The 14,642-nt window shown below is 34.1% G+C and overlaps 1 protein-coding gene across 5 annotated transcripts in view; it reads right to left on the bottom strand.

Moving 5' to 3' along the window:
* The window catches only part of ZZZ3 (zinc finger, ZZ-type containing 3), a 119,687-nt gene that overhangs the window by 59,510 nt on the left and 45,535 nt on the right, over window positions 1-14,642 (bottom strand). For 2 of the 5 annotated variants that reach the window (XM_010857598.1, XM_010857597.1), the window contains exons 2-5: window positions 11,403-11,535; window positions 11,246-11,324; window positions 9,660-9,813; window positions 3,038-4,593 (exon numbers count right to left, since the gene is read on the bottom strand). In XM_010857598.1, the coding sequence (XP_010855900.1) occupies window positions 3,038-4,542 (1,505 nt within the window). In that variant the 5' untranslated portion in view covers window positions 4,543-4,593; window positions 9,660-9,813; window positions 11,246-11,324; window positions 11,403-11,535. The remainder of the gene's footprint in view (window positions 1-3,037; window positions 4,594-9,659; window positions 9,814-11,245; window positions 11,325-11,402; window positions 11,536-14,642) is intronic. The other 3 variants (XM_010857599.1, XM_010857600.1, XM_010857601.1) reach the window with 2 other exon arrangements.

Below are 14,642 nucleotides of genomic sequence, written 5' to 3'. Positions count from 1 at the left end.
GGGGGAGCCTGGTGGGCTGCCGTCTATGGGGTCGCACAGAGTCAGACACGACTGAAGCGACTCAGCAGTAGGTATTATCTGCCACTTTAACAGACTCTATCAACCTTGAAGATGAGAGTGTCTTGAGATAAAGTACATGTCTTTTTGATCTTCTAACCCCTAATCTTTAAGACATATTCTAGTAAAATAATCCACAGCTGGAATCTTGCCAGAGAAGAAAATACTTTAGCCCCTTGCTCACAGTGGAGTTCTCCATTTGAAAAAATAAATATATAAAAGCACCTAGGGGCTTATGTGCTGGAGAAGAGGGATGGCATCTAGACAGGAAACAGGGCAAGCACCCAAAATATCTGCATTTATGGCCTAATTGCCATGCTGCTGCTGCTAAGTCGCTACAGTCCTGTCTGACTCTGTGCAATCCCATAGACGGCAGGCCACCAGGCTCCCCGGTCCCTGGGATTCTCCAGGCCAGAGCACTGGAGAGGGGTGCCATTGCCTTCTCCAATGCATGAAAGTGAAAAGTGAAAGTGAAGTCGATCAATAGTGTCCAACTCTTAGCGACCTCATGGACTGCAGCACTGATGAATGCTAGAAGGTTGTTAATCAGTGAATGTTAATTCAGAAAACTGCAACTTGAATAAATAAGAGTTATGGCCTCCTGGCTCCAGACAAAGAACTACATCGCACTCAGTGTCTTCTATTCATAATATATTTTCTAAACTGGCTATCAGGAAGTACTCACTCCCTACCAGTGAAGTCTGCATGTGCAGGAGGACAGTAACCCATCTATTCCAAGTGTCTTTTTTTTTTTTTTCTTTCCCCAAAGTACCTTTTAACAACACTTTCCAACCACCAGAAATTTACTTGAGAATTAAAAGCATTAGACAGGTATCGTGATGCTATTTTTAACAATGACAATTTGGATAAAAAGAGTCAAAACCAAAATATTTAATCTAACCAACTCTTGATTCTAGATAAAAAGCATAGGAACAGGGATTTTAATGAAAGAGATTACATATGATATGATCAAGCATCGCCTCCCAATTTTCCTTAGATTATCTTTAACCAAGATGTTAATCTAGATGCTCCCTCTCCATCTCACTTCTCCTGATTTGCTTCCTTTGGGGGAAAAAAGCTAAAACTAAAGTGTCAAGAGGTGCTATTTTCAAAAGATCTGGGAAAAGGCAAAAAAGCTAGAAGGAATGATTTATTTTTGCCCAAAATCAACCAACAAGGCACTAATTTAACTTGAGAACACTGTCCTAGTAAAGCAACTATCCTCCAAATTCCAAAGGACTCTATATCCTAAGCAACCCATGAAACCATATTGCTCTCATTTTCACAGGTTTAAGAATATGCACCTCACTCTTCAAATACTATGGCCACTATCTTTAGATAATTGTTTTTATAGGAACATCATTCTTCAGAATCACTAGAAGAGCATGTACTAAAAAAGTAACAATGTTTCAGTGGGAAAATACTTTCCATGTTAATAACCAGCTAAACCTTAATAAGAGAGTAACTTTTTTTAGCAAAGAAACAATAAAAAGCAAAAAATAGAATTAATAGGTATCATTTTGTAAATATGCATACTTCCTGAGTTCTTGGTATTTGGACAAGACATATACTCTGTTTCCTAGTGCCTGCAGAAAAACAGCTCTACTTTTGAAACTGATACATGTGTACTAATGGTAAGAATTCAACTCATCTCAAATTGAAAAAAAATTCACTTAATGAATTGTTTTTTCACCTCACAATGGGCTTCAAACATTTTAAATACATGAAAATGCTAATAGTTCCACAAAATAAGTAAAATGCTCAAAATGATCTATTAAACACAGTATTAAAATGCTATTTATAAAGAAAACAGAAGGAAATTTTCAGAAAAGAGATCTATGCTAAAAGACTACCATGTTATCAAAAACGAATCTAAACTATTTATAAGGCATGGTAAAAGATTATTATATTCTACAAGCAGGATTTGATACTTTCATCCAATATATAGCAGACTCTGACAACTGTCAGAACAAAACTATTAAAAAAGGTTCCTCAAATAAGTACTTTACACAGTCTAGGTAATCTGGTTGTGATAATAATCCAAAAGCCTATTCTGTAGAAGTAAAACTGATTAACTCATATATAAGTCTGTCTTTTACTGCTGCTGATCATATTTATGATAAACACTTTTGTTAACAGTTCCTTTCCTGATTTAGACAAAGGTAGCTCCAATTCTTTTGTGTTACTACCCAGAATACTGTATAGAAAATCTAAGCAAAACTGTGATAAATCTGGACAGTGAATTCTTCATTTTAAAAAGTACCTTTATGACAAAGTTGAGAACAAACAGTATTTTAAGATAGTCTCCCTATAATTTAGAATTAGGAAAAACCTTTCTCAAACGCTTTATGTAAACTATAGTGTAGACTGACTCTTGCTAGTAAGACAATTACAACATACAATTAGCTGTCACAGTACTAATAGTAATACTTCTCTACATCACAAAAGTCAATGATGATGCATAAAGCACATTTTTTAAATCAAAAGTTTTAACTGGAATTATAAGTAACTAAGATAAATGTAGATTTGTAGCCTGTCAGATTTCCCTTATTTGGATGATGTCTATTCTACATTCTATGGAAGGCATATACAATTCATAACGCTCTATAACTATAAATCAAACTATACTGGGATAACTAAAGAGGTTTCCAGTTTATAAATTAACTAAAATGATAAAAAACTTATTAAAAAGTAAAACACCATCAATCATGTTTCCACATGTCTAACTGAGAAAAGTGTGAAATCTCAAACCTGGAAAATTACATCGCCATTGAGAAGACTACTAATAAAGCTGGATTTTAAAAAAGCTTTTTTGAAGATTTTTTAAGAGTTGAGAATATTATTGTGTGAAACCCAAAATTTCAGTTAAAAGCATTAATTTTAGTTATAATAAAAATGCTACAGACATTTATGAATAGATACTGGAAACTTAGGGATTAATAAACAAAGCAGAATTCATGGTTACCATATTTACACATACTCTTTGTTGTGTTTCAGTGCCACATGATCTGATTCAAAGTAATAAACATCAGGATCATCATCTTCCTCTTCTGTAATGTGCGGATTGGCACTCTCTTTGGCAGATGGCAAATGTCCAGCATTGAGTCTTGCCTCTGAGGATGGCTTACTTAGTCCTTCACTCCCATAATTTTCAGAGTCACAACATATGCCTTTTTCACTGTGAGAAACTTCACCAGGATTTGTGAGAGACTCACTTATATTATCACTAACAGTTGCATTTGTTTCACTGGGATTGAGATTATTCTCCTCAAATTGTCCATTTTCTCTGCAAGGAGAATTGTTTTTAGTGGGACTACCTCTGGTAGGGGCTGCCCTCCGTGGTGAAGTTCTCAGAGTATACCGATGTTCTTGAGGTTCTGATAAAGACATCATTTGAGTCGAAACACAGTCTAGAACAGAAGGTGGTTCTGGTTCTCCGGAGACTGGCATACTCTCAAGACTCGTGTCCAGGGCATTATTGGTGCTCTCATTACACTGCTCCTTTGAGGCACTGCTATCTCCCACCACATCTACTTCCTCCTCAGAATCCCTTAAAGATGAATGAATTTCAGCAAAGGGGCCTGTAGCTGGCTCAGTAGTCAGCTGATTAACACGTTCCACCGGCAGGCAGGCAGTTACTACTTTGTGGTCCTCCAACTTGACCTGCACTTGTGAATCTGTGCAAGGCACGTTATGGTTTATATAACCATCTTCCTTCCTACTATCAAGGAACATTGAAGCGTGGGTATCCGAATCCCCATTTTCAGCTACTGATTTCTCCTGCAACACATAGGAACCAGTGCTATTTTGTTTAGTGTTCCCGTCAGGCTGACAGTCATCACAGTTTATAACAGCTGAATCACTGTCATCAACACCATTGACAGCCAAATAGCCTGTGATTTCTTCAACTACTGTAGAATCAAGTGGCCCTTCCTCACTTACATTCACCTTTTTAATTTCCCTTTTCTCACAATCATCCAGTATAAGACATCGACAAGCTCGTTTAGTCCCTTGAAAATCTGCATCATTGTCCACTACTGTACTCCTCTGTTCTACTGACTCCTTGTCTGATTTTATAGGTGAATCTTCTTCTGAACTGTTTGGTGCTTCAGATCTAAGGCAACGCTTAATTCTTTTTAAAACTGGTGAAACAGGTTCTGTTTGCCTTCTCTCAAAATTTTCTACAGCCTGCCTTTCTATGTTATCTTTTTCTGAAGAAGGAAGTCCTCTTTTCCTAGGGCTTACCCATGACTCTCGAGCACTCTGCTGTTTTATATCAGTAGTTCTTCCATTATTATTTCCTTTCTGAATTTGCACAGGCTCTGGTCTCTTCTTTGGTGATCTTGATCGTACTTGAGAATGAGAAGAGATTTCTTCAGGATGAGCAATGCTACGATTCCTTAAAGTTCTACCACAAAAAGATTCATCCAAGCCGTTTAACCCCACTGTTGATCTTGTAACACGAGTAGATCGGGAAGCAGCCATACTATGGCAAGTCCCTACAATACGGTCATCATGATCCACTCATTGGGAAACCTTCAAAAACGTAAACAAAATAATGAGAAAAAGGTAATAGTTAATATCCTAAAACAAAAGTATAAAACTATAACTTTTTAATCCAGGTATAGCCAATATTAATAAATAATGTGATATAATTTATTTTATTAACATTTCCCAAAGTGTTAATAATAGCTAACAGTTATAAGGCACTTATATGTTTCAGGGATCTCTATGCTTTAAATACATTAACTCACTTAAGTCTAACAGCAATTAGAATAAGTACTTATTGGGACTTCCCTGGTGATCCAGGGACTAAGACTCTGCACTCCTAAAGCAGGGGGCCCAGGTTCGATCCCTGGTCAGGGAACTAGATCCCACATGCAACTAAGACCTGGTAGAGCCAAAGAAAGAAAGAAAAAGTACTTATTATCACTCCTATTTCATGTGTAAGGAGACTGAAGCATATATACAGTGTAAGTAATACGTCTAAAACCACGCAGCTAATAAGCTCTTAACCTTTCTTGCTGTGTGTATGTTTCTCAGATATTCAGGGGCAAAAGGCCCAAAAAGATCTCTCTCAAAGACAGGACTGCATCTTGGTTATTAAAATAATAATCTCAAATTTATATAACAGCTATCACATAAACTAACCCAATCACTTCTCATGCTTTCTCAAAACATTTCTGGGAGGTAAAAAGACAGGCTCTGCTCTAATTCACTCTTACTAAAACGAGTTTCAGGTCAAATCTTTTGATAACAAACTACATGGTATCTAAAAAATTTGGATTGCAGTAAAATTTTCTGTAACTAAGCAGATGGATAGAAATCATAACCCTAGGTTGTACTGAATACCTGCTAAGAGCAATATAGAGCAAAGTCAAGACACCCTAGTCTCTAGAAGTACAACTACAAATTAGCAAGTGAAAGGAAGTATTCTAAAGAGGACAGAAGAAAAAGGGAAAGAAGCACACCCGCCAAACATACACTACATTTAAGAAATCAAGAATACACATATAACCCCATTTTTTCCTTCTTTGAACTCTTGAGTATATGTGTATGTCACAGTATTAACACATGTTGAGGATATGAGCAGGTTCATGTGGATGTTCTGCTATTTCTATTGATATAATACAAATGAGCAGGAAATAGAATACTGCCCTATTTTATCCATCTCGATAACCTGAGTGATTTAATGATTATTTTCCAACGTTCTCCCAACAAGCAGAATAAAGGAGCTATTAAGAATCCAAGTCTCCATTTTTCTGCACCTCTTCTGTTTTAGCCTTCAAAACATACTTTGTCACTTTACTGCCTAACTTCGAATGGAGTGCAGGATGGACAGAGAAAGAAGCCAGTAATGGCTGTAGGACATAGCTGCCCAGGACCCTCTTCCCTCCTCCCTTTTGCCGGCCTTCCCACAGGCTCACTCTCCTTTAACTCTCCAAATGCCATTCTACCCCCTCTCCCCACAAATCAAATACAGTCTCTCCTTTGCCTTATCTTAGAAGTATAACAGAAAGGTTATTAGGAACTACACAAGATATAGCAACATGCTACCACATACAAAAAAAAAAAAAAAAGAAACTGTCTTCTTGTTCCTGCCTGCTGATAAAGTGAAAAAATATCCTGTAAAATATGTAAGTTGGTTGGATTTAGTTTTGTTTCAGAGTATGGTATACGTCTAAATTTTTAATTAACAATTTTTTCTAATCTTGTAAGACTAGATTACAAGATTACAAGATGACTCAAAAAATTGGACCTAAGATTAAAGCATGAAAATTTGTTCTAGAGAATTCCATAGCAATCATGTGAACAATAAACATGGAACATCAATCAGAACTTTATGTTTTTTAAAGCAAATTTCTACTGTTTTGGGACTCATTTAGTCAGACCTCATGTATAATTTTCTTTAGTTAAAATCTTGTTATTAAGATTACAGTCTCTCTTTATTCACAGGTAATAAACATTGAATGATCCATAAATATCTATTTTTAATTACATATAATTTAAGTTAAACTTCAAATGATGTTTCAAAAGAACACAAACTAAAAAATATTAAAATCAATGCATTTGATCCATGTACCTAAATCTGAAGCTTTCAAATTTGAAGACTATAGATTTTTAAATATTCGATACCTGTGTAAATATAACAAAGAAAACATAATACTTTAATTTCACTAACTTTATTTATAAAATCTAATGCAAGTATCTTTAATGCAAATTTGATTATATTCACGATTTATGGTTCAAAAATAATATTGGCAATAGTAATATTTTATAAACACACACAAAAAAACTGTTCATCTTTATTTTTTAAAATATGGATGCCAATCAAGGGCATACAAAACTTCAAATGATTCTGTAACAGGCATTCCTAGTCCTTTTCTTTCCACACCAATCCAAATTGAAAGCAAAATTTCTGCCTTATCATTATCAATGAAACAATTCCATTATTAATAGTAAAGAAAACTACTAACAAATATATATATATATCATTATAAAAGACCAACTATGATGATAATCAGGGCCTATTTTATTTCTTCACCATTCCAGTAATCAAAATACTTACAAACATGAAATATTAGAACTGTTTTCATTTCTTTTGTTCCCTCAAAATCTTTTTATTCCATTCACAACTAAAATGAAGTGCAAGTTTTAGAGTTCTCAAACCTTATGCTATTGGGCCACATTTAAAGCAAAACTGCTTTGTGACATGAACACTTGGGCTACTTCAAACTCTTGCAACTCAGAGTGTTGACCTAAACACCTGAAACTAACACAACACTGTAAATGAACTATAATCTAATAAAATGTTTTTTAAAATATAGAGTGTTTTGTACATAATTTGGTGATTCATATTTACTGTCCTTAAAGTAAGTGGCCTGAGAACTAGCACCATGGGCATCTACCGGAAGCTTGTTAGAAATGCAGAATATCAGGCCCTGCCCTAGACCTTTTGATTAACCAGATTCCCAGGTGATTAAATGTCTGTTAGGTTAAGATGCACTGCCTTAGACCACTGCATCAGACAGAAGTCTATTAAAATATACCAAGTTTCAAACTAAATTAGGCCATTTATCCTTTAGTTCTTTATCTGATTCTAATAAAAACTTAATAAAACCATGATCACTTTGGCTAAGGAAGCACTAAATAGAGGATTATAAAAATCTCTTGCATGAAATTAACATATTGCATATACTTAAGACATTAAGTTGATTAAAATTCTGAAGATTAGAGTGAAATGAAATTTTAACATTCTTCCCTCTAATGATTTTTTCTTCTGTGTTAATCTTTTTCTTCATTATCTTTTCTATTTTTGAATAAGAATTTATAAAGACACGTATTTTCTATAGTTACCTGATAAACTTGAGTGCAAAATTCAACTACTAAATAGAGATTAACAATGCTCTGATTATCTCAACCAAGTCTCAATATTGTTTTGCTATGCACTGCAAAGTATTATAGACTAAACCAGTTGTCTTCCTCATTTTAGCTACATAACACAAGAGTTACTAAAAAAATTCAGTGAAGAGGTTTGGAGTACAAAATATTTCTGCCAAAAATTAAACTGCTAAAGGAAAAGAAACTCATTTACAAAGTATCTCAGAAAATACCCCTGTTAGTTAACCAAATAGTTGACATGGTGAAAACATTAGCCAGTATCCAAGTGGAACTGGAAATTTAATCACTCTAGTTTTAGAATTGAGGGAATCTGTTGGTTAAAAGATTCATAAAGACAAAATCCAATCTAACAACTAGAATCAAGTTTTTCCTGTATTACCCACAAACTGACGAATATGGCATTTTCTACAATAGAGGGAAGAGAATATAATCAATTACTGGGATTCTTCTCTTCCCCACCCTCATAAGTTTTCATCCTATTGCAGGACATACCTGAAAAGGACAGTCAATTAAATTTTAGCCTGTCCATTCACATTAAGTCCCAAATCCTGCCTACAATTTCACATCTTACCCGTTTGTTTACTGTTGAACTATCCTCTCCCAAATTTGAATCTAATTATAGAACCTAATTATAGGATTCTCAAATCTAATTATGGGATTCTGAAACACTCTGAAATAGTATCAGCTTTGTTTCAGATAATAAATTTCCAGCCCCTGTGATCATATCTGTGTAACTGCTTCAATAAGAACTGAAAGGAAACTAAAATGCTCCACCTAATGAAACACTACTGCAGCTATCACCTTTACTTAAGAGAAAGAAATCAAAAGCACTACCTATAAGCTTTTGTTCCACTATAATTACTGAAGTAGAACAGTTTTTTTTGGGAACTGAGGCACTGGCACTCCTTCATTAACATCAATATTCTAGCTGATGGTTATTTAGTTTTATTAACTGAACAATTTTTAGGAAACTGGTCATGATATCACGTAGACAAACCAAAGTGAAAGGTTAAAAGAGCAAAAGCAATAGGAAGTGTCACTAAAGATTCTTTTTCTATTTGTCTAGAACAGGAATAGGAACTGTTTAATAATGGTGTAGGAACTATCCTTGTCATACAATTCTCTTAAGACAAATTTCTTCAGTTGAACAATTACACCATTATCTACAATGTCAAAAGTATCTATAAGGTTGAAAGAAGGAGAGTGAGACCTGGGGATGCAGCTATGCAATTCAACTTAAGGTTCTTAATATTAGTCTCTTTGAAGCCTGGGAACTCTATTACACACTATCTTGACCTCCTGTTTAAAGGGATCTCTTCTTGCTTCCCCTTTCAGAGAAATAGAGAGAAAGAGATAGGCAGACAAATACAGATAGAGGTGAATGCATATACACTTAAAAAGGTAAGTGGGGAGAAAGAGAAGTCAAGGAATCACATACTGCCCAATACCTCAAGTACTGAAAGGTATAATGCTTTAGAGATTCTAATGTACTTCGAGTCATTTCATGTATCCCTTGTTGGGAAAATATTTCATTCCTACCCAATTCCCTATAGCTCCACATTCCTACGAACAGCTACCCAGACTGCACAATTTTCCACACACCAAAGGAAGTATATAAAAATAACAAGTCTCCTCTCCTTAAATACAAGCAAACAAACAAACTATAGTTGTCTTCACTACTGCAAAACTAAATAACTTACCTGTACAACCAAAGATCTATCATTGTGGAAATATTATCTCTTTTCCTTATATCCTGAAGGAGTTGAAGCTATGATCTAGAATAGAGCTTAAGCATCAGGGTTTCAGACTCTCAGCTTCAGCCATGGAGAATACTAGAACTTCCTAAATTCCTTTCTTTAAAATAAAATAATAAAAAAAAAAAGAATTAAAGAAGCAAATTAACTTATGCTAACAGATTTCAGTAACACTTTGGTAATTCTCATTAACTTTGTAGCCTTAGAAATAACAAGAAACTGGAAAAGGATTTTTAGAAACTAATAAAAACAAATCAAAAAGTTTGAAATATACTAAATCTTTACAACTCAATATTATTTTGAGTCAAAATGTGACTCAGTTCTTTTCTAGAGTCTAAGGCAATATTGTTCTGAGATGACCCAAAGACTGCCCTTTATAAAATTTCTCATACAGAATTTATAATCTCTTACTCTTATTCTAGAGGCCTTCCCAAAGTTTGGCCTTCGAGTATTTAAAACTGAGGACTGAACAACAAAAATAATTTAGGTTACGTACAACAAAGAATCAACCGAATCTTCTATATATACATGATAATTGTAATGAAGTGTTACAGGACTTTACAAAGGAAAATTTTTTATAAAGGGAAATTTCTATTATTTTTGGCATATGGATTTTCAACAAAAACAATAAGGATTTTCTGGCTCTGGTACCCAATAGACTAGGTATTTTAATTAGCCTAATTACAATGCATTTCTTGGACAATCTGATTAATTTTAATTTTACTTTATAATAATGTATTACGATATCCTTTTCAGAGAAGCTGGCCAAATGGGTTATGATGAGTGCGCATTTGAAAATAAGGAGGAACACCACGAAAAAGACCGGCAAGGTTTATGATGGGAACTGTCACTTTACTATAAACATAAAACTAGATATTCTAAAAGTGACAGTATTTTTGGTAAAGTATTGTAATTTGAAAATATAAAAAAAAAATTAAGTTTTAAAAATAAAAAACTGATGCAATTATCAAGCTTTGTAAACTATCAATAGATAGCAAAAATAAATAATAGCACAGTTTCGGTCAGTAAGACTGGAACAAGGCTAATATTTAATATCTCTAGATGCAACCTCTCCCAGATATGCCTTGCAAATTCTTGAAAAGCACAAGGTAGGAAAATTGTCTAAATAAAATTATTTAATGCTACATTAAAGAATGTTCTAAATTAACATGAGGGTACACAGTAAAAAATGGGCCTATAAAAAAGTAACACTTGACTTGAAACTTCACTCTTCTTATAACACATTCCAACTGCCAACTCCTTTGTACTCAACCCTGAAATCCTTTCACAAACATGGTAACGCATTGCATTGTATGGTGTGTGGTGATGGTAGCAATCAACAGAACCAAAGAAGATCCACCCTTTAGGATGTGTCTCTGAGTATTCCCTAGCACGCCCATTTCAGTACTCTTTCAAGTTGAACCAGTCAGGTTACTATCCTATTTGGATAGGGATTGCTGTAGAAACATCATCCATTATATTTGCCAGGCAAGGAGATCTGCAACTGTTATTTTCAGAAAACTGATACTTACAGCTGAGTCCGACCAGTATTAAGATAAACAGGGTCATGCAAATGGTTAGGCAGATTAGGCTTCTGAAAAACCTAATACACTGAAAAAGAAATTACTTCAGTCACTTACTTGTGCTAACTAAAGCGCACTTGGCCTTAAGATTACATTTTTTTCTTACCTTTCTTTTAAGTGTTTCACCTAGTGTTTGATTTCCAAGCGTCTGCATTTATCTGTCATCACTGTTAATGTCCATTTTACATTGAGACTTCAGGTATTAATTATTTATATGTTGAACTAGCACAACTTGATATCTGTGAAGGAAAACCACAATATAGTCACTATGGGTGTGTTATTATTTGCAGATTTGTGGATAAAACTGACAGTATTTCTAAACACACAGCACATTGCATTTTTAAATAAATTTCACAAATAATTCCTTTTATTTCACTATAAAATGTTACTTTAACAGACTAAAAGGATTTCTTAATTCTTTTATAAATTCTTCTCACAGTGCCCACATAAAATATTTCAAAATTTCATTCTACATTAAAATTTGTATCAGTTTTAGAACTTAGATTCCTTTTCTGACTACCAATATAAATATGCCTCACTTGCCACAAGTCTGCAATTTCTCAGATATTAATAGAAAAGTACTTTTTTGTGTTTTATGATAATATTGGAGAATAAATCTAGAAAACTTAAGAATGCAGTAAAAAAGATCATGACTTTCCCCTAAACATGACTTTAAAACATTTGTTTTCTTTTAAGCTAATATTTTTGTATTGGTTAGATTATCCCTCTGTGACTAATTTGTTCCTGTTATTTTGACTATAAATAGAAAATAAATGTGACAGAATAAGTGAAGAAATAAATCAACATGTAGCTGTGCAAATGTTCCTTACATGTAAGCTTCCTAAAAATATATCCTTGGTTACAGGTTGCAAGTGAGAAACATATCAAAGTGCTTACAATGATAATGAAAAGCATTATATAAAACTTTAAGTCATTTCTACCCATTTACTAGTGAAAAAATAAGCTTAAAAATGTCATATATGTCACAGAATTTATCAGTGGCATTCTAAAATGATTCAACATAGTTTACCATTCCAAATTCCTGTATAATAAAAAGTAAAAATCTACACAGAAAATGCAGATGGTCTATTTTGTGTATAAAATTTGTTACTGGAGATGTTCACTAAAATACCGTAGAAAACTGTAAAATAAAATACACAATGTCAATTATATCTCAACTTTTTTAATTGGAGAAACAGAATAATAGAGTAGATAGTGATTAAGAAATACTAATATCTATCCTCAAACACTTCATTTCGATTCCATTTGTTTTCTTTTTTGTTTTGTTTTGTTTTTTTTTTAACTGCACAGTATGGCTTTTGGGGTCCTAGTTCCCCAACCAGGGATCAACCAATGTCCCCCTGCAGTGAAAGCATAGAGTCCTAACCACTGGACCACCAGAGAATTCCCTCATTTGTTTTCAAATGTTAAGAAACACATTAGGTAATGTCACAAAAAAATTTAATACACATCTAAGTATTCCTAAATTTAAAAGTTGATATAAATGCTCTTGTAAAAATGAGTTAAACTAGTCAAAACTCTTCTTACATTCCTTACACTACACAGCAGTCTTCATTTCATTCACTAAGCATTTCAAATTTAAGATTCTACACAAAACTATATGCTTTTGGAGCAGGTAAACTATTAAGAATTGTGACAAGCTACCATAATTTTAAATTTTATATTATTTAAATATAGTAACTTGCTCCAGAAGTTTAAAAAGGTTAGCTATTCTGTCCTTTTAAAGCACACAAAATAGAAAACAAACCATTTAAATCCCATTCCTAAGGCCTTATTTATGCCTTTCCACAGAGCTTTGCTTGTGTTCACGTACTAACAAAATTCATTGACTATTCAAGAATTCCAAAACCAATTCCAAAAACCAATCCTGACTGAAAAGAATTACTTTTCCTACTATTTGCAGTCTAACACTAGTACTACTGTGTTAAACAGATTACAGGATCTCAGATTCACAGCACATGTGAAATCACTTCAAAAGACTACAAAAAAAATCTCACTAGAAAACGTATCAGTTCTACTGACACAGCAAAGTTATATGCTACACACTTACTATAAAAGTAAAACTGTACAATCTAGGCTAAATGCAATCTAAATTATAATATATATATATATTTTTACTTTTCTAAGACCTTTGGGAAAAAACTCAGAACAAAGGTTACAACACAGATATTTGACATCCAATTCCTCAGTTATAATCGAAAATATTAAACACACACACTACACTTTAAATTATTTTAAAAGAAAACAGAGAGAGGCAGTCAAAGCTGGTTATAAAAAGCATGAAGATAATGGTCAAAGACATAAATACTTTTCCTAAACAATTAAGTGTATCATCGTTACTTGCTACAGAGAGTCGAAGTGAATTTTCACTTGGTACAAAGTATGATCAGGAAGATGACAACATCCTGGCTCCCTAAGTTGTTTAGAACCAGAGGTTCAATGTGTTGGATGCCTCCTACAGGTTTCAGAGATAAGCATATTTCACAGGCAACATAAAGGACATAGAAAGAGCATCAGATTTGGTGGAAGGAGACACAAATATGATTCTCTACCCACCATCAATCTAACTCTTTGATCATGAGAAAACCACACTGCCCTTTTGCATTTCGTCTATAAAATAGGAGACGTAACACCTGCCCACTACACTTCAGGGTTACTGTGAAGTTCAGTAAGTTTATGCCTCCAAAGTACTGTAGAATGCTGGTTTTTGAACTTTTTTATACTGCTTTCCAAACTTTAGATTCAGCAGTTCTGGACATGGCAAGCGTAAATATTTTTAATTAACTACTTTAGGTCATTCCAGTGCAGCGGTTCCCCCAAAGATGAGGCTCACACTTTGAAAAAAATTCCATCACTTTCTTCTGAAGAAACTTTAATGCTACAAAAAGCATTACCCTAGGGATTTAATGCAAATTTCTAAACCTCCTTAGAATTTCAGATTCAATGAAGTTGGGGCAGGGCACAGAGTCCTCATTTTTATCACACTCACTGCAGGTGATTGAGCTCAGGACCCACACTTCTACAAACCCTAAAGCAGATTATTCCCCTTGTACATTTCTCAAATCTAATTTCACTAAATTTCAAATTTCCCCATCTCTAGTGTCATGAAGTTATGACCAACCTAGATAGCATATTAAAAAGCAGAGACATTATTACTTTGTCAACAAAGGTCCATCTAGTCAAGGCTATGGTTTTTCCTGTGGTCATGTATGGATGTGACAGTTGGACTGTGAAGAAAGCTGAGTGCCAAAGAATTGATGCTTTTGAACTGTGGTGCTGGAGAAGACTCTTGAGAGTCTGTTGGACTGCAAGGAGATCCAACCAG

Source organism: Bison bison, unplaced genomic scaffold (genome assembly GCF_000754665.1).
Source record: "Bison bison bison isolate TAMUID 2011002044 unplaced genomic scaffold, Bison_UMD1.0 scf7180017864382, whole genome shotgun sequence".
NCBI classification, from domain to species: Eukaryota; Metazoa; Chordata; class Mammalia; order Artiodactyla; family Bovidae; genus Bison; species Bison bison.
Note: the sequence above shows the minus strand (reverse complement) of the source record. Positions and strands in the feature narration are given on the sequence as shown.